Raw genomic sequence first — 18,808 nt, 5'->3', positions numbered from 1 at the left:
TGGCGGACGAGCAGGGGTCACTGGCAGTACAGGAGCAGGGCCACCCCCTCGGGAGCTCGGTATTTAAAAACCCACGTATTTCTGGAGCTATAAATACCGCTCCCAGCCTCAGGATGCTTCAGCAGGGCTGACGGCACAGCCAGCCCCAGCTGAGCCGCCGGCGATGCTGCCGTCACCGCGCCGTAAATCTCCTGCTGCGCCCTGGGATCAACGCGCTGCTCCTGCCCGGGCTGGCAGCGCTGCCGCCCTGGCCAAGGAACGCGGGGCTTGGAGTTCCCTTCCCACCCCTCTCAGTGTCTCCGGGGCTGGATTGTGCTGGATGACCCCACGGGGGATGCCCCTCACGTGAAGGGGGGGATGCTCGAGCATGTGATCCTTTGAGAAATTCCCCAGACCCCAGAATTTTAGGGGAAATCCCCGCTCTTTGCACAAGGCGTGTGTGTAAAGGTGCATTTCCAGCTGTGCGAGCCTGGCACTGCTCGGTGCCCTGACGGCTCCGAGGTGATATTTACACTAGTGAGAATCTCTGCTCCCAGCACTCCAGTTATGGGTCATTTGTGTCAAAAGCAAGGTTTTTATGGTTTAAAGTCTCATTTAAAAGTCACTGTTTTTCTGTCCACAGTGATATAGTTTGTCCTCAGGGGTATTAAAAAAAATTTTTAAAAAATCAAACAAGCCAAGGCTGAGCCAGAACAAGATGACAAGTGAATAGAAATGGTTTTTCAGGCTGCTTTTATCCCCCCACACCTTCCACGGGCTTCTCGTTTGCCAAGCAGCTTAATTATCCTTGAGTGAAAGCCTCTTCCCCGAGGCCTCTAATTGCAGGTTTGGGTAATTGGCCTCAATGTTGCAGAGTGTGTTTGGGGCTGGGGCGTGCTCCCCCCCGGCAGGTGTGACCCTCCTCCTCCTCCCCCTCAGCCCCAGTTTGAGCCCGTTCTCAGCGTTTCTGCCCCAATTCCCCGCTGTGGCTGCCAGGGGAAGAGCAGCAGCCCCTGGCTGGTGTTGGGATGCTCCTCGCTGGGCACGGGCAGGCCCAGGGCCGGCTCGGGGGGCTGACTCAGCCCCCCTGAGTCACAGCCCCGTGGCTCCCATTAGGAGTGGGCGATTCCCCACCATTCCCAAAACATCCAGCTCCCACCACAGGGGCTGCCCTGCCAGGGAAAGGCTTCCCCAGGGTTGCCAGCAGGGAATTTCAAACTAGTGGTTGCATCATCCCTTCCCCGAGCAGAGGTGACAACAGGGAGACGGCGGGTTATCAATCAAGACAAGTTTTATTAGAAAAGTAAAAAAAACCACCCGACACGATTGCATAGGAATTGTCGCACTTGAACATCAAGTGTATGAGTGTAAACTGTAACCAACGAAGTGCCCGCAGCGTGTCAGGGCCGGGGGTCCTGCCCTCCGGCCCCGCGGCACCTCACGCGCCCCCCTCCCACCGCTCTCGTGATCAAAGACACAATTCCAGACCCCGGGAACCAGCACTGGGTTCTGCCTTTGATCCGCACCCCCTCGGCCGTCACTCACTGCCACACTCGCCCTCCCCCCGAGACCCCATTGATTACAATCCTGGTTTACAAAAAAAAAAAAAAAAACCCATGATTGATCAGCCATCAGGAGACCGGCACCCCTCCAGCAGCCCCGCTGCCGCCTCCGGGAGCGCGGTCGCCGGGATCATCCCACAATCACCGACGGCGTGAAGCGACCTCCGCCTGGGTCCCGGCTGCTCCACGCCAGGGATGTCCCGGCACGGGCAGGTCCCCACGGGGACCTCGGCCTGCCCGAATTATTTCCACCTACAGCCCTACTCCAGCCTAACCTAAACTACAGCGGCTGCCAGGAGCCGCCACGCTCTGCCCGGCTCTTCCAAAGCACTTGGGAAGTGGCTCCTCCGGCGCGGCCCATCAGCACTCCTCGATGAGCAGCTGCTCGGAGCTGTACAGCTTCTTCTTCATCACCCTGAAGCCCGTGCTCAGCTTCAGCGGCGCGAAGGCCGGCCCCGAGGCGAAGAGGCCCTGGATCTTGGGCCAGAGGCGGGAGTCCAGCCGGAGCACCAGGGTGAGCTGGAAGGTGGGCACCACGGCGGGGTCGGCGGCGATGTGCCCCACGTCGTGGCAGGCCTTGCCGTGCTCCACGCACAGGTCCAGGAGGGCCCCGCGCAGCCCGCAGGGTTCGCTGCACGCCAGGCGCAGCAGCTCGGCCCGCACCTGCGCCTGCAGCTGGGCCGGCATCAGGAGCCGGGAGCAGCGCTTGGCGCCCAGCGGGGCCCGGCCCAGCGTGGCCTGCACCACGTCCATCAGGTTGGCGCACAGCAGCTCGTCCTCGGGGTCGTGCAGCAGCTCCAGGTCCATGTCCGGCAGGGAGACCCCCTCGGCGTACTCGGCATCTGCGGAGGCGACAGAGGCAGGTCAGCGTCGGGGGTCCCATGGGTGTGGGAGACACTGATCCCAGGGGTGTAACAGGGGTGTGCTGGTGGTTCTGGGAAACACCGATCCAGGGCTTTAGGGGTGTTAACAGGGGCACAGCACCACCAGCCCCTCCGCCCAGGGACCCTCATCCATCCTCCAGCCCTTGAGGGGCCCTCACTCACCTCCCTCCGAGCCGGAGGCGCTGCCCAGAGACTCGCAGTCGGAGGTCTCCAGGCGGCCTCGCTCGCCGCCCGCCAGCCGCTCCCACAGCCCGGGCATGGCTCTGGACACGGGAGAACAAACACGGGCCCGGCTCCGCCGCCGCTCTGCCCGCACCGCCCGCGCCCCACCCTTATATAGACGCGGCACGGCGGGACACGCCCCCCTCTCCTCGTCCGCCAATGGGAGCGCGGGGCACGTCCGCGGCGTCTCTCCTGCCCGGCGACAGCGGGGAGGCCACGCCCCCTCATGTGGGCCACGCCCCTCCCTGGGGCCACGCCCCTTGGTGGCCGGCTCGGCCCCGGGCGCTGCAAACGGGACCCGCGGTTGCGTCAGGGTCGGGCCGGGTTCCGGGGCTGCCCCCGCCCCGCACCCCCCCGGGCCCGGACAGCACCCCCGGGCACCCCCCCGCATTCCCGGGGCCAGCCCATCGCCCACGTTCCGGTGGGGAAGGGGACACCCGCCGTGTCCCCGCGGTCCCCGAGCCCTCCCTGGGCCGGGAAGGCAATGAGGGTTCCCCTTGGGTTAGGGATTGATCCGCCTCGTCTTCCCGGGGCTGTTTGCCTGGTGGCACCGGCGCGGCCGGGTCCTGCCGCCCTGGCATGGGATGGGGATGGGGATGGGGCTGAGCCCTGCCGCCCCGCTCCAGGGACAGGCCGAACCGGAGCCCACGGTGATCCTGATGTCCCGTTCGCTGGCCTTGTCCCGGTTTCTTAGGGCACTAAGGAACGGTGGAGCGGAACTCGTTGAAGATCAAGGGGTGCGGGGGCAGCGCACGGCCGGGCTGGGATGGGGTTTTGCTCGGTGCCAGGCTGGGCGTCTCCCCCATCTGCCTTCCCTGGTGTCTCCTAAAGCTGGGCCGGGACACTCCCGAGCCCCCCGCTCCGGCAGCGCGTCCCCCGCAGCCGCGGGCCCTGCGTGCCGCTCCCCGCGTACGTGACCTTTCCAAAGCCAGACCCCGAGGAGCGCAAGGAGCCGAATTGGAGATAAAGCGCTTTGTTTGTCCTCCCGCTGCGCTGCCCGCGGCTTTATCGGAGGGGCTGAGCACACTCTGAAGCCACCCCGGGACCTATCTTGGCTCCCGTCCTTCCCGAGCCGAGATTGATAAGAGCCCGGCGATAAAGGCGGTGCAGAGCACAGGGCGGCCAGGAGCGAGGGGCGCGGGTCCCGCACCCACTGCCTGTGACCTCCCACCCAAAGGGGGCAGAGGGTCTGGGCACCCCACCAGCAGCTGTAGCTGCTTTTTAGGGGTCAGAGCGTGAATCCATCAGCATTTGGGGCGTGGAAGCCCAGGCTGGGGGAGTGGGTAGCGTCCCAGGGAGCAGATGAGACGTGTAGGGAGCTGGGAACAAGTCTTGGCTTGCGCCTGCAGCTTGCAGAGCTACTCCTCGGCTTTTTGGGACAAAACATGAACAATCCCCCAACCCCGGCTGTTAAAAATACACCCCAATATTTGCACACTCAGCTGGATGGTGCTTGGGATCCTGTTTTTCACAAAATGTACCTCGTGGCTTATTTCTCCCCACAGCCACCGAGTCATTGGTATGAACGTCGTCGGCTGGGTGAGGCTGAAAATAGATGAGGATCTATCTGCTGGTTTGGGGGATCAAAACAGGGGGAAAGCAGCAAATAAACAAAAAAGAGGTAAAGGACCACAGGGAAGGCGCCTTGCTAAAAATAAGCTGGAATTCTGGAGCCAAGCATAAATATTTTTCTTTCTTTGCCATAACATCTCCTGGTAGGCAGCGCAGCAAGCAGCTCTGGTGTGATGGCAAGTTTTAAAGGGAAATGTAATTTTTGATCCCTGCAATAAAATAATCCAGCTGGGAGGGGAGGGGAGGCAGTGTGGGGCTGGCAGCTCCTTCTTCTTCCCCAAAGAAGCTGAGATCCAGGCCGCTCCTCTGCAGCAGGGCCTCTAGGAATGGTTTTGGGCTGGAAAGTAAAGTTTTAGCTACAGTGCTGGTAATCCCTGCACTTCCCCTCCCCTGGTCCTGCTGCTGGCAGTAAACCCAGCGTGGTTTCTGTGGACGAGCAGCGTGTCTTTCTCCCTGACCTGCTGTCCTTTCAGAGAGAGCAGAGATTGAGGCTTTCTGGACAGTCTGTTCCCAGCCAGCTGTGCCTGTCCCCCTCTGAGATTTACTCAATCGTTCTGACTTCCAGCCTGGCTTTGCAAAGGGTTAAGCAGGAGCCGGGGGGAGCGGCTGGCATTGGGGAGGGTCCTTGGCTGGGCCCCTGCCCGGGATGTGCTGAGCTCAGCGCTTTTGCAGGCTGCAGGGGGAGGGACTGGGAAGAAGGAGGAGGAGGAAGAGGAGGAGGAGGAGGAAGGGAGGAGATGTACTGAGGGGTTCAGCGAGTGCCCTGGCTCACGTCGGGTGCAAACTGTGCCCCCTGTATGGTGGGGAGCAAATTCCTGCCCCTTGGGCTAACTGCTATGGGGGAGCCCCTGGCTCCATGGTTTTGTTTTTTTTTTTTCCCAGCAGCTCTGTGGCCCAAAAAGTCACTCGCAGGTAAATTTACACACTGTTTTGGCACACTGGGCTGGCACAGACACCGGTGGGATCGTCTGTGTCCAAGTAACAGAGGGACTGAGGCCATGGTTTTTACTGTGCCCCCTAAGTGCCTGGTGGGGTGGGCGTCCTTCACACCGGGTCCCTGGTTGTGGCTGGGGGTGACAGGCGCACGAGGGGTGACCCTGCATCTCCCGAGCCCGTGGGCAGCTCTGACAGCTGAGCTGTGGCTGCGTGGGACGCGGTGGCAGGTCCCGGCGCGCTGCCGGCCGGGCAGGTCTGTGCCACAGCCAAACCTTCCGGGCCCGTCTCTCAGCCCTGGGACAGGCAGCTGCAGGAGCCGGGCGGAGGAACAAGGAACGTGCATCCAGGAGGGCGGTGGGCAGGTTTTGGCAGCTGACATGCCGGGTTGAGAGCTGGGTCGGCACCGTGTCGTTCGCAGGGCGTGGGCTGTGAAACTCATCTCCCCTTGGGTGCGTTTGGGGGAAAAGATGTCAGAGGGTGTTTCTGGGGGTGCTGCCCCACACCGCCGCATCCTCGATGCTGGGAGAGGCCCTCCCGGCGGGCGGCCTGCCCGGGCAGCGAGGCGAGCGCGTGCCTTGGCGCCGTGGCCTGCGCTGGGGCCGTGGCCAGCGGCGAGGGGAGCCGGGGAGGGGAGGTGTGATTGGGGCCTGTGCCGGTACATAACGTTCCGCTGCGAGCACCCACAGGAAAACCAACCGGCAGCCCTGAACGAGGCTCTTTGTTTGGCTCTTTTTTTTTTTTTTTTTTCATTTTCCCTCCCCTCCCCGCATCAACTTTTTCTGGCAGCTGCCGGGCCCCGTCCCCGCTGCGCTCCGCGCCCAGCTGAACGGCCCCCGAGCTCCCGGGACCCCCGGGGCGAAGGGGACCCGCGGCTTCCGCACCCCAAGGAGAAACATCCACCGCTGGCTGAACGGCCCCACTGAGCTGCAAAGCAGGAAATAGGTTGGCTTGGGAATTTCCAGCTGCCAGGGAAAACCTGGGTTTGGAGGAGGGGGAGTGTGGAAGGTTTTTGACCATACGGATCCCTCCAGTTCTCCCTGCCTTACATAAAGTGTTTACTGAACGGGAGGAGGGAACGGCCAACAACATGTTTTTGCATTCATAGTACTGTACAGGGTGAACTTTTCACTTCCTCTCAATGGCTCTCACACGTGTCTATTTTGGTGCTGGGCACACATACAAACACACCATGTACAGCACAGAGCTGGGACGTTCCCTGCTCCTGCTCTGTCCCAGCACAAGAAGCTGCTGGAAAACAAGGAATGGGAGGGGGGCGCGGGGGATAAATCTCAGCCCCGCTGTGTTTTGGAGCTGGATGGGGAAGTCTGGGCAATGCCTGGGCACTACATCCCCTGGGCAGAGCGGCAGGTGCCAAGCCCCTGGCATCCCACGAGGGCTGGCGGGGTGGAAAAGTTTCCCAAGTTGAGCAGTGAAAAGGAAAAGCTCCTTCTGTGCCCGATTTTGCTGGGTCAGCGAGCAGGGGGGACCGGGTGTGAGTGAGGGGGTTTGGGGGATCTGCTGCTCCGTTCCTAAACCGCACGATGATACGGGGTGAGGACTGGCCAAGGTAGGTTTAGGTTGCTGGAGTAAGCAGGATTAAAAATAGATGCCACCAAGCAAACAAAAAAGTGGAAGGCTGAAGCGTTCCCTTCTTTCCCGAGTAAGCCCGTCTGGGATGGAGTTTGAGTCCCGCCTGCCCGTCACGTTTGGAGCGCTCCTGGCCGCGGAGCCGCTGACTGTGCAGGAGGCCCCTGCAGAGCAGGGCTTGGCAGCCCTCCAAGGCTGGGGAGGAGGTTTTCCGGGCTGGGGCCGGGGCCGGGGCGGCCGGCGTGGGACAGTCTCAGCTGAGCTGCAGCTCTACGTGAGAACGCTCCTGCGCCGCTCGAACAGCCGCGCGGTGAATTTCCACGGAGCTGGAATTGCAGCTTCACCTGCGGATCGGGCAGCGTGAGGCTCTGGATTGCCCAGAGCTGAGTCTGGCGCTGGAATTGATTTATTAACGGCAACAAACACAGAAGGTGGCTGTATACTTTTCCCCCTCAGTTTTAGCTAATTGCTGGTGATCTAAAATGGGAATGGATCCCAGTTAATCTGTTTCAATGCAGATGTGGCTGGGCTGAAATAGTGAGTAAAAAATACAATCATCTCGTAAGTAAGATGTTGAAAACGGAAAAATTAGGCATCTGGAGCAGTAAATCAAATAATTGCTCGCATACGGTGCTGCTCCTACCCCCTGCTGGCCTGCAGAGCCGTGGGGCAAAGGCTCTCATGCATGGAAAATCAACATTTTGAAATGGTTATGCCAGAACATGGAAATCCAGTTCCCTCCAAGAACAGAAGTGAAGTACATCCGAAAAACAAGATGATTAAAATTGATGTTTTTAAACTAGGGTTTTCTCCTCGGGCTGAGTTAAACCAGGATTAAAATCGGACTTAAATCAAGCCATTTTTGAGCATGGTTGGGTTCCTCTCACATTGAACTTCAGTCTACCATCATGACAGTCAATCCGCCTCCGAGCTTCACTAAACCTCCTTAGCTCCCAAACAGCTGATTGTTTCCTTCATCAGACCAGATCAAGACTTTCAAAGACAGAGTTATTTATTGTCACAGAGAAATCTAATACAGAACAAAGAGGACAAAGTTTCAGGGTACTGAAGACAGAGCAGTGTCCTGCCAGCGCTCACCAGACAAACGGTGGTGAAGAGGGAATGGCTTGGGCAACGGCCGAGGCACTGATGGAGGAGGTGACACCGCTTGGTCCCTCACCCGACCCCAGGACAGTTTGTGTCCATCCCCCAGAACCACGGCTGGGGCTGAGGAGTGCTTCTGGCATTGCTCCAGAGGGTTTCCCCGCTCACCCAGCGCTCCGGCTGCGTTCCAGCGGGAACCCGGACCGAGTTACGGGGTCACCCTCCCCGCAGCCACACTGTCCGTGGGCCCCCCTCTGTAAACAATACGGAGATCCTCCGAGGGCTGTACAGCTGATCCTGCCTTCTAAGTTACAGAAACCAAGCCCTGCCAGCCTGTAAGGACCTATTGAATCCCCTCATTTCCGTTTATTGGCAGCTTTACGGGGGATCCCCACTCTCAAAAAAACCCAAAGCCCCATCCTGCCGATGCAGCTGTCAGCATCTGATAAATGGGGGGTGTGTTGAAGCCAGGCCAGGGAATGTTTTTCTTCTGCTCCCTGACAGCAGCGATCCAGACACACTCAGCCTGAGGAGGGAGTGAATCCCAGGAGCTGCTCTATTGGCTTGTACCTCCACTCATCTGCCTCCAGCTCTTCCACCAGACCGGCAAGTTTTTCCATCCTTGCGACTTGTTGATCTGCGAGGAGTTCAAAGGTAACTGTGGTTTGCAATGGCAGTGCAATTAAACCTTTCAATTAGATGCAAATTCCCAGCTGTCAGTGGGGAGCGGGGCAGAATAGAACCCACGTAGCCCATTTGAATCCAAACCCACTCTGTGCAAACAGCGAGGAGAAAGCAGGGACAGGCTTTTCTGCCCCGGTGTGTGTTTACCCATCCCTGCCCGTGCCATGTACATTCAAGTTCTAACAGGGAAACATCAGGCCCATTAGTGTATGGGGGTGAAAACAGGATGAAGCTCATTTCATAAAGCATAAATATTTATAGCACAGAAGAACAGAGAAGTTCAGAGAGGCCTTGGTCAGCCCACGGTAGATCTGGGTGCAGCACGAGGAACTGTGCTTTTGATGAAGGTCCTTGGAGGAGGACCTGGATGAGTGTGGCAGAGAGGCTCTGCAACCAGAGCCTGCTAACGAGAGGAAGGTCCCCAGACAACATCTTCCTCTCAGATTTATTTATAACCAGTCATGTGTTGGGCACACAGGGTCCGTTTTCAGTTAAATGTGCTGCAGTGGTGCAGAGAAGGGAATACCTTCTCCCAGCTCTGCTGGAAGTCTAACAGTGCTGTAAACTCACTGCAGCCTCTTGGAGAGACGGCCCAGGGCTAGCAAGAGGTGTAATATAAACTCTCTGTGATTTATGCTGACTGCAGCAGTGGGTGCTTTTAAGAGGGACTGTTCTCACTCCACCTCCTGCACCCTTTTGGGAACTGTCAAACAAACAAGCCAAAAAATGATGACCTCGATCTTTTTTTTAAGCCCTTCACCTTTCTTACAGGGAGAAAACAGGGAGGTGCTCCACAGTCCCAACGGATGGTGTCTTTCGGGATGCCAGGCTGTGTAGCAGCCCCTGGTAGCTCCAGCCACAGCAGAGCTGTGGAGACAATGGCTCTGGAGTTCAGCTTTGCTTTCTGGGGCAGAAATACAGGATCACAGCCTTGCAAGCTGCTGCACGCCCCCACAACCGGAGGAGGACAGGAAACCTCTCCATTAGGAGACAACAGGTGGAAGTACCATTCTGGCTGACCAGAAAGGATGTGACCCTCAAGCAGCAGACAGGATCTGCCGCTGGGCTCTGTGAGAACTGAGGCCACGATGCGGCCAAGCCCATCGCTGGCACCTGGGCGAGGGCAAAGGGCCCGGCAGGGAAGCAGAGGTTCAAACAGGATGTCAGGCTGCTCCCTAGGGAGGCAGGGAGTGGACTCAGCCTTGTCACGCCACGCCACGCCACGCCACGCGTGGCCGCCTCCCGAGTGCCTCCGGAAACCTCACTTGACCCTGCCAGGGCCACAAGGGCTCAGCAGAGAAACAAAGGTGGAATGGAGCGTCTCTCTGCCCCAGGCCAGAGAGACAGTCAGTGCTGGGCCGAGATCAGAGCGTGGGCGTTTCCTGCCCAGAACCTCCTCCTCCTCCAGCCTCACCTTGTGCTGCCACACAGCCATGGAAAAACAAGCTTCGGGAGGCACAGCCCGTTCCCACCCAGCCTCTGTGGGCTCCCGGCGCTTTGCATAGGGCTTGCAAAAGGACTCGGTGGTGGCCTGACTTAGTGTTCGCTCTGCTTTCTTGTGGCTGGCAGCCGAGAGCAGGTCAGGCTTTGCCCCTGCCACCCTCCCCGAGCCACACGCGGCCGGCCCTCAGCGCTTACCATGCTTCACTTGCTTTAATGTCGAGGCAACCTGAAAGCTGAACACAGACTCGCAGAGGAACCTCTCAGAGCCATCTGTAAACAGAAAAAGGAGATGGTTGAACCCCAGAGTTTGAGGCTGAGCAGCCTTCGGTGCCCCTGACCTCATATTTGTTATGTTTGAGGTGTAGGTTCCCCCCTGCCTCATTCCGACACTTTCCCCTGTGCTGAGTGCAGCCCCTATGGCCCTGCACAGGGCTTTGGCTGGTTCCTGATGCTACCTGGGAAGACATCCCAGGTGGAATTCTGTTACATCCCCTCTAACAAACAATTTTAGTCCATTTTAAATAGAAGTTAAACTAAGGAGAAGCCAGGTAATGTTATGGCAGTCTCTGACTCCCTCAGGGCTCAGACGCTTGTGTCCTTAGAACGCTTGAGGATTTCCCATGGGCTCAGCCCATAACCCTACACAGAGTTTCAAATAATGTGTATCTTGCCTTCCAAGTCAGTAATTGATCACACAAGTGACTCAGAAATAAAGCAATCTGGAAAACATAGCTAATTGTGTACCAAGCACTGACACAGTTTATACTGCCTCCTTAAAATACCTACAGGTTTATTTAGAAACAAGCGAGATAGTTAAAGTAGCAACAAAAATCAGTCAGTCAGTGGGAATTTTTGAAGAGGAAACTTCAGCTTCTCCACTGGTAGCTGCCTGATGAAAGAACGGGTGTATTGCCTTTGGTGTCAGAAATTAAAAAGCCAACCTAGAGCTTCCTGCCACAGGGACAGCTGCCACCCAGAGCAGGCAAACTGCTGTGTTCCCAGTAAAGAGGTCAGCCCAAAGCACAATCCATTTAAAGCTCTGTGCCATAACAATGTGGAGAGCAGTTTCAAAGGCAAAACTCTGGAAAAATCTAATCCAAAGCTGAACCCCAGGGAAGAGCTGGAGTTCACCGTGCTCAGAGCTTCCTCTTACAAGTGCTGTGCCAAATGAATCGTGGAGATATCAGCAAGAAATTTTTCATGGAAAAACATTGGAAGGGGCTGTCCAGGTAGATGGTGGAGTCAATGTCCCTGGAAGTGTGCAAGGAACAACTGGACGTGGCACTCAGTGCTCTGGTGCTGTTGACAAGGTAGGGATCGGTCACAGGCTGGACTCGATCGTCTTGGAAGCCTTTTCCAACCTAAATGCTGGATTCTCTCCTCCAACTCCCTGTCTGTCCCTGCCGAGTGGCTCTCTGGAGGAACAGCTGCCTGTCTATTTGGTAACACGAAGTGTTTCATTACTTTAATTTGTTTTTAGGGCTCGCTACGTTCTGTGAGCAAACCTTTAGTCATAATTACTTCAATGGCCTGGCATATGGGCTCTAATGTGTAATAAAAACAACCCTTCAACAGCGCAGCCATCAGTTCCCAGCTGCCCTGCGCTGCCATAGGGACACTCCAGCCTCAGTCCCAGCCATCCCACGGTGACAACGGAAGTTCAAGGGGAGCAGATAGAGAGACCCTGGTTTAACTTTGTCACTGGGAGGACCTGCTCCTTCCTCCCTCACCCAGAGCTTGCCGAGCTTCTCCTTCCACAATCACAACGAAGCCGGTGGCAGGACTCAGGCACCCAGATGCAAGCTGGCAGGGAGACAAGCTGCCTCCTGGACTAACCCAGTCAAATCCAACCCAAAGCAAGAAAATTACTACTTTTGCCAAGAAAAATACTCCTGTCTCAGCTATCCTGCAGTAATCCCTGCCTGACATCAAAGGATTAGCTAACAATGAGCAATTAACACAGTCATGTTCCCTTTCAGGTAGATGCTTCCTGGTCTGAAGTGTTGTCATGGAGCTAAAAAGCAGGTGACTGCCAGAAAAATCACTTCCTCATGAACAACTGGTGGGAAAGCCGGGACCAGCCAAGCCCTGGTGCTTCCTTTCTACCTCCAGCTTTTGCCAGTGGGGCGCAAAGTTCAGCGACTTGGAGGAGGAGCGGGGAAGGAGAAGGGCAGGAGCAATCACCTTCCAGCATCTCCCCGGCTCCTTTGGGATAAGTGAAGAGGGCTTTCCGGGGCGGCGCCAGGTCCGAAACGCTGAACCCCGACCCTGTCACCGAGCTGCCACTGACTCCGCCGGCCGAGGAGGACGAGGAGGAGGCTGCCATGGCACCCCGGCCCAGCCTGGGAGGACAAAGAGCAGAGCCTGAGTTAGGAAGGGCGTTCTCGGAATTCCCCGGGGCGCAGAGCCAGTGGCCACACGTCTCCGAGGACGGATGAAGGCAGCGAGGGGCAGGATGAAGCCGCCTCCGCTGCCCCAGAGCATCCACACTGCCCTGTGTGTGTGGGAGAGCTGCCTGCCCCCACTGTGGGGATGGGCACAGAGCTGTCGCACCCCAAAACTGAAAGTAACCCCCGCTCCGACCCCTCGGAATTCCCCTGGAAATTCACCCAGAGCGTGCACAAAAGTAACGAGGCACAGGTTGCTGGCCTGAATCCACCGGCCTTTAGCTGCCCTGGTGCTTGTCCTGCTCCCCAGGGTCATAAAAGGCGGGGTTTCTTTCCTTTTTCTTCCCGCCCTTGTTTCCAGGAGCACAAACACAGGAGCCCTGCTGCCTCATAAAACCTGGAAGGCTGCGGGACTGCCAGTTCCAGCGCCGCATCCTGCACGGAGCCACGGCGTGTCTAACTTGGAGCAGCTGCTTTCTGCATCACTCCAGACGTGCTTTTGCCTTTAAAACACTGGATTTGACTTAAACTGGCAATGCCTGAGGATCCATCTGCCTTTGCAGCACAATTCCGGCTGCCTCTTGCACGCTTCTCCTCAGGCCTGTTTTTGAGGTACTGGGTTTGTCACGACATGGGACTTAAAGCTCATCGTGGACCTCTCTGATAGCAAAAAAGGTGTCACTTGTCCCTTATCAGTGACAGCACTTGCTGCTCCTCCAAATACTTCTGTGCACTTCCAAATTATCCTGCCCATTTCATTCATTCCTGTTATCGTATTTAGTACGCTTCTGCAGGCTCTGTAGAGTACAAAGACAGAGCGCTTGGAGGGCACTCGAGCATTCTGTGGAGAAAATGGGGTTTTAAGGCCTTAAAGGTGATCTCATTCCACCCCCTGCCGTGGGTAGGGACACCTTCCACTATCCCAGGTTCCTACAAGTCCCGGCCTTGGACACTTCCAGGGATTAGCTAGCCACAGCTCCTCCAGGCAACCTGTGCCAGGGGCTCACAAGGAATAAATAATTTCAGGCCGTGAAGAAAAACGCCCGCATAAAACCAACTTTTATTTTTGCTCTGCTACACCCAGCAACACCTCCCTCAGCGAACCCTCAGGCTCAGCTCCCTGCTCGCAAGGGAGGCGCGACGATCGTTTGCGCTGAAACGATGCCAGCCGGGGCTCGCAGACCCGACAGATTCCCAAGTGTGGCTTCAGGGGGTTTATTTTAAACAAACACAGAGGAGAGGAGGCGGCAGGTCGGGGCGACGCCTGGGCCTGTTGCAGGAACCTCCAGCCAACGCCCCAGGCACCTCAGGAGCCGCCATCTTGGCGGGGGCGGGGAGCCCCACTGCCCGCGCTCCCGCCCCTGCGAGACCGCGCCCCCTCTGTAGACCACGCCCCCATCGACCATGGCCACGCCCCTGAGCTGGCCACGCCTCCTCCCTCGCCCTCCCGCCCATGGCCCCGCCGAAACGCTTGGCGGTGAGTGTGAGGCCCACGCGCCGCCGCAGCCTCCGCTCTCCCCGCGCGCTCATTCCGTCGCCCTTCACCTTCCAGGCCGCCTCCGTCTCCTGCCGCTCCCCGGTCCCGTCCCGAACCCTCTCTCCTTCACCCGGCAGCCCGGACGGCGGCTCGGTGCGGGCGCCGCGCGTGGCCGTGCTCGCGGTGCATGATGGGGCGGGCGCGCGCCACTTCCGGCGGGAGGCGGTGGGGGAGCGGGGACAAAATGGCGGCAGCGGCGGTGGGAGCGGGGTCGCTTCGGTGCTCCCGCCGCCTTCCCGCAGCGCTGTGAACGTAAAGCTCAGGGGTTCTGTTGCTGCAGTAGCCTCGGGAATTTGCGCGGTGCGGGCCCTGCCGGTGTCCCTGGTGGCGGTTCTCTCAGAGCTGCCGCCTGCAGCCCCTCTGGATTCTGCCCTCAGGAGCCGGACCCTGCCGCAAGGCTGCAGCCCCAGCTGCGCTGTGCCTCCCGCTGCTTACTTGCAGAAGTCCTGTGTCAAGAAGTTGTGATGCCAATGTGTGGAAAACAGAATCCCTCTAAACAAATCCTGTGTGGAAGCAAAAGCTCCAGCGACTGATCTTTCATGGCGTTTTCCGCCATTGTACACAGTTTAGCGCTGCATTGCTTACCTTGAGCTACTGGAGTTATTACTTTTATTGAAGCTTAAGGGTTTTTTTATCTTCCGTGTAAGTTGAGATGGTTGTGAGTCATTTCAGAAGGTGGGGCTCGAACTGAGGGGAGGAGTATTTACCTTCTCAACCTGATGTCACTCTGTAATAAATGCGAGTTGCTTCCGAGGCAAGCTCTTAATTTTTTCCTGTTCTCTTGCAGTGGACAGGTAGACCTTCTGACAAAGCTGATTTTTTTTTGGTGGAAACTATATTTTCTGAGTAACAGATTCTAGTTTAAAAGTGAGACCACCAATATTCAATTAACCATGCCAGTGAACGTAGAAATTCAAGTGCTGAAGATGTGAAGTCTCTGACAGAACACTGCTGGCTCTTTGTTTTAGCACTATTAAATGTTCTCCACTCTAAATGTTTTTAGGCGGGTGCCAGCTAAAGCCCAAAGAAACAAAGTGTCACTTTGACCGAGGTTACAGTGAGTTTTAGCTGAAACCTGTGAGTTTGAGTTACATACTTAACACTGCTTAAATTCCCTGTTTACTCTTGATTGTGCTTTAGGTACCTGTGACTTCTCACGGAATTACTCCTTGGCTGAGACATACGGTTTGAGGAGGTGTTGCCTTCCTGAAGCCTCTACATGGAGGAGCTTTTAGCTCAGGGAGGGGAGGTTGAGATTGGATATTAGAAAGGAATTGTTCTCCTGTGAGGTGGTGAGGGCCTGGCCCAGGTTGCTCACAGGAGCTGTGACTGCCCTGTCAGAGCCCCCCGGGGCAGTGGAAGGTGTCCCTGCCCATGGCAGGGGCCTGACACGAGCTGGGCTTTAAGGAAACACCAAAATGAGCTTTTCCTTGGCCTGAGTTAACCCAGCTGTGTTTGTTGTTGCAGCAGCAGGAGGAGCAGGATGGACGTGCTGCGGCCCCCCTTGGTCAGGATCGGGGGGCGAGTGTACCGCAAAAATCTCATCCAAGAGCAGGAATTCCCACATGAGGAGGAAGAGGACTTCTGTGCAGGTAAGGAGTGGTGCCCAGGAGGTGTAAACATCAACCTAGGGAGCTCTCAGTGTCATCTCTGATGCCTTTGTGAGCACAGAGAGCTGCCCATGTGGCAGGTTGAGGGGTTCAAGAGGGAGAAAAAGGTTTGCATTGGTCTCTGATGATCCTGCTGCCCAAAGTGGAAGCATTCCCAGTTATCCCAAATGGGTTGGCTGACTGTGCTGCTCACTGTTCAGTTTGCTTGCTGACTGTGGAAGATCTCCAGGAAAAGAGAAAGCCAGATTAGCTCTGTAGATCTGTTTTTCCCAGGTTTCTTTCTTTTCCTTACCATCATTTTTTGCAGATATGGCAGATACAGAAGCTGCTTGCTAAAGACCCTCCGTCCTTGCTATGTTTATGCCTTTAAAAACTGGCCTCCTACAGTGCAGCTTTTGGAAGGTGTTACTTGTGTTGGGGACCAAAGTCTTCCTGTCCTGGTGTGTTTTACTTTGTCTTTCTGCCTGTATGTTTGCTGTAGTTGTGGGCACAGAAGAGCTCCAGTGTTACTTTTCAGGTGGGAACGTGGCAGTTGTGTCCTGTTTCTTCTCCCACCTTGCCTTTCAGTGGGTTGCACTATGCTTTAACAAGGTGCTTTCCATCCCAACGCTTCCCTGTTTGTGTTGGAAAGGGGACGGGAAGCACGGCTTCTTTCAGGATGTTCTGTGTGATCCGTGCACAACCAAACAGCCTGCGGATGAAAGCTGCATCTATTCCTCTGAGGTCGTTTCTGAATCACTGGCTTGAACCCTCGGACCAAAACTATCCTCACCTTTTATCTGTGTTCTCCTGCAACCTTAAATTTCTGAATTGACTGCCAGAAGAGACCACTCCTGCTGTGTGGGAATTGCACAAACTCCAGCTGAGAAAAAACCTGGGCTGTAACTACCTGCTTCCTGCGCCTCCCAGCCGGCTGCATTTAGAAGCAGTCATTACGTGTTCCGGAGCTGGTACTGAGGTGATAAATAAAAAGCAGTTATCCACAGCGGAGAGGAGCCCATTCCTTCCTTCATTTAACCTTGAGAGAAGGCTGGGAGGGGCCTGTTGTCCTCCATAGAGCACTGCCAGCCTGCGCAGAGGTTGTGCAGGGTCTGATGGGTTTTCCCGGCAGGCCCTGGTGACTGCGCGGACGAAGCCGGCGATGCCTTTGTGGTGGAGGAGACTGAGCGAGGCTTCCAGTGCCGGGTGGAGGTTCCCAGCCCCTTATACAAGTGAGCCCTGTGCTATGGTTTGTTTGATTTGCCGCCAGCTGGGGAAGAAATCGAGCACAGAATATTTGTGTTTTGAGTTTGGGGTGAGCGCCGGGTCTCTGGAATGTTCTCCGTGCTCTGGGTCTGAGTGCTGGGGAAGGGGAAGTTGGCAAAGCCTTTCTAGTGCGGTTGGGCCTCGCTTGACTCCTCACCGTCCCCGTGGTAGGGACAGCAGGTGGTGCTTGCTGGCTGGCAGGAGTGCCTTTGAGCATCTCTTCCCTTGAACATAAAAGCATCAGGGAGGGTGGGAGAAGAAAGGGGAGGAAGAACTGGAGCAAGCAGCCTGGCAGGGGGAGTTTGTGGAAGCTTTCAGATAAAGCACACATGACTGGAATTGGCTATTGACTCCAGTCCCTTGTTTACTGGGGAAGCTGTAGTGTTCAAAGTTTTATCTAGTTATTTTTGACAGTTTCATTAGTTGATTAGTTTTGCTGAAGTATAGAGAAGGAAAAGTGGTCCATTGTGTATTTGGATACAAATGGACTACCTACTGGCAAATGACTACCTTGAGCAAAGCAAAAAGCAGAAAAAGAGCCCTTACTTCTTCCTCAGCTGGGATAATGGAAAAAGAGATAACCCAGCTGATGGAGAGGCTGTGGCAGGATGTGGTGGGCCGAGCTGTTGTGGACCTACCAGCTGGGTTTTGTGAGCCATACCTCAACATTGTCCCAGGCTGGACTTGTGTGAAGTCCTGGGAATCACCTCTGTGCCTGGATGTGGTCTTGCACATGGAGCTGGATGTGTGCATCCCTCCAGCACAGAGGGTCCAGGTCTGGACACACGTGATGGAGAGTGGCTCAGTGTCACTGTGTGAAGGAAACTCTTGCACTTTCTGCCTCCAGGTACATCATTGGGAAGAAAGGGGAAACCAAGAAGAGGCTAGAAACAGAGACTCGAACCTCCATCAGCATTCCCAAACCTGGAGTGGAAGGAGAAATTGGTGAGTAGAATACACGTAAAATGGATGTGCTTTTATCTGCTCTTGCACAAGCACCATTTAAGCAGGGACGGGGTACAGGAGGTGTTTTCCCTTTAATTCCTACTTCTCACACAGCTCTGACTCACTTTTTGGCCCTGGGAAAGTCACTTCTCTTTTCTCCTGAGTTTATTTTTATTGTCTATAAATCCTTATAAAACAGTGTCACCTTTTTTTTTTTTTTTTTTTTTTGAGAAAGTCACTTCTGGGCATTAAATGACTGGCTTGAAAACTTGGGTCCTGAATCCGTTGTATTTTTTTTTAGTTTTGCTTTTCAAATAGTATCCCATCAATAAGAAACTGAAATAAGCATTCAGAGAAATACCTTGTCTATCTGTGTGCAAAATAAACATCTGCACATGCTTTAATATGAGAAGGGTTGAGATGGCATTCCTGACTTTCTGGTGCTGTCACTAGATCCCAACCGTGAGAGCAGGGCTTCTTGTACCATATGTTCCCTCTCATCACTTCCAGGGATTTAAAAACAGAGGAGACCTTGCTCATCAGGGCTGACCCATGTGGGTTCTGCCAGAGTGGGTATTTGGAGGGTTCCTTAGGGCATGCTCCAGAGATTACTGGCACGGTGTGCAGGGATGTTTGTGACAGAGCTGTGAAGAGGAAGTGCTGGGAGGATCCCACTGTGATGCTGCGCAGGAACATGGTGGTACTTCTCAAGGAGTGGGTCTTGAGTTCTTCCTGAGAGCTGTGGAGAACTGTTAGGCAGGTTGAGAGATGTTGAAAATATGGAATAATAGGAAGCTAAGGAAATTTTGCTCCTTGCTGTTCTTTCCTTTCGAGCTCAGGTGTTCTCTGTTTGGTGCCTTGAAGTGCATGCACAAATGACACGGACCGTCTTGATCCTTGATAGATTTCCTTGGCATTTTCACTCTGACTGCCTAAATGAAAACTTGAAATAATGCTCTAGAAATCTGAAGGGCCCCTGAATTGATGGACTCTCAGTTACTGTCTTTTAGGCCCTCAGAGCTGACTTTCTGGACAGCAGAAGGATGCTTTTGATGGCATCATCCTGTCTTTGCTGAGGAAAACACAGCCATGTCAGGCACTTTCAGTCAAG

At 55.7% G+C, this 18,808-nt stretch overlaps 3 protein-coding genes across 5 annotated transcripts in view; 1 reads left to right on the top strand and 2 right to left on the bottom strand.

Annotated features, from left to right (window-relative positions):
• Positions 1-1,252: 1,252 nt before the first annotated feature.
• DDIT4 (DNA damage inducible transcript 4) lies at positions 1,253-2,720 on the bottom strand. The gene is made up of 2 exons (XM_066191802.1): positions 2,588-2,720; positions 1,253-2,383 (listed from the first exon to the last, which is right to left on the bottom strand). The coding sequence occupies exons 1-2, from the start codon at positions 2,682-2,684 to the stop codon at positions 1,902-1,904; spliced, it is 579 nt and encodes a 192-aa protein (XP_066047899.1). The 5' UTR covers positions 2,685-2,720; the 3' UTR covers positions 1,253-1,901.
• A 5,002-nt stretch (positions 2,721-7,722) lies between these two features.
• Positions 7,723-13,989, bottom strand: ANAPC16 (anaphase promoting complex subunit 16). The gene is made up of 4 exons (XM_066191789.1): positions 13,906-13,989; positions 12,158-12,315; positions 10,169-10,243; positions 7,723-8,483 (listed from the first exon to the last, which is right to left on the bottom strand). Exons 2-4 carry the CDS (start codon positions 12,297-12,299, stop codon positions 8,368-8,370), a joined length of 333 nt encoding a protein of 110 aa, XP_066047886.1. The 5' UTR covers positions 12,300-12,315; positions 13,906-13,989; the 3' UTR covers positions 7,723-8,367.
• The window catches only part of ASCC1 (activating signal cointegrator 1 complex subunit 1), a 35,154-nt gene continuing 30,138 nt past the window's right edge, over positions 13,793-18,808 (top strand). The window contains exons 1-4 of one of the 3 annotated variants that reach the window (XM_066191785.1): positions 13,793-13,837; positions 15,365-15,489; positions 16,619-16,718; positions 17,600-17,697. In XM_066191785.1, coding sequence (XP_066047882.1) covers positions 15,381-15,489; positions 16,619-16,718; positions 17,600-17,697 — 307 coding nt within the window. In that variant the 5' untranslated portion in view covers positions 13,793-13,837; positions 15,365-15,380. Of the gene's footprint in view, positions 13,838-14,067; positions 14,540-15,364; positions 15,490-16,618; positions 16,719-17,599; positions 17,698-18,808 lie in introns of those variants that run through there. The other 2 variants (XM_066191788.1, XM_066191787.1) reach the window with 2 other exon arrangements.

The sequence above is a fragment of the Chamaea fasciata genome, unplaced genomic scaffold (assembly GCF_029207755.1).
Source record: "Chamaea fasciata isolate MVZ Bird 193981 ecotype frontalis unplaced genomic scaffold, bChaFas1.0.hap1 SCAF_9, whole genome shotgun sequence".
Taxonomy (NCBI): domain Eukaryota; kingdom Metazoa; phylum Chordata; class Aves; order Passeriformes; family Sylviidae; genus Chamaea; species Chamaea fasciata.
Note: the sequence above shows the minus strand (reverse complement) of the source record. Positions and strands in the feature narration are given on the sequence as shown.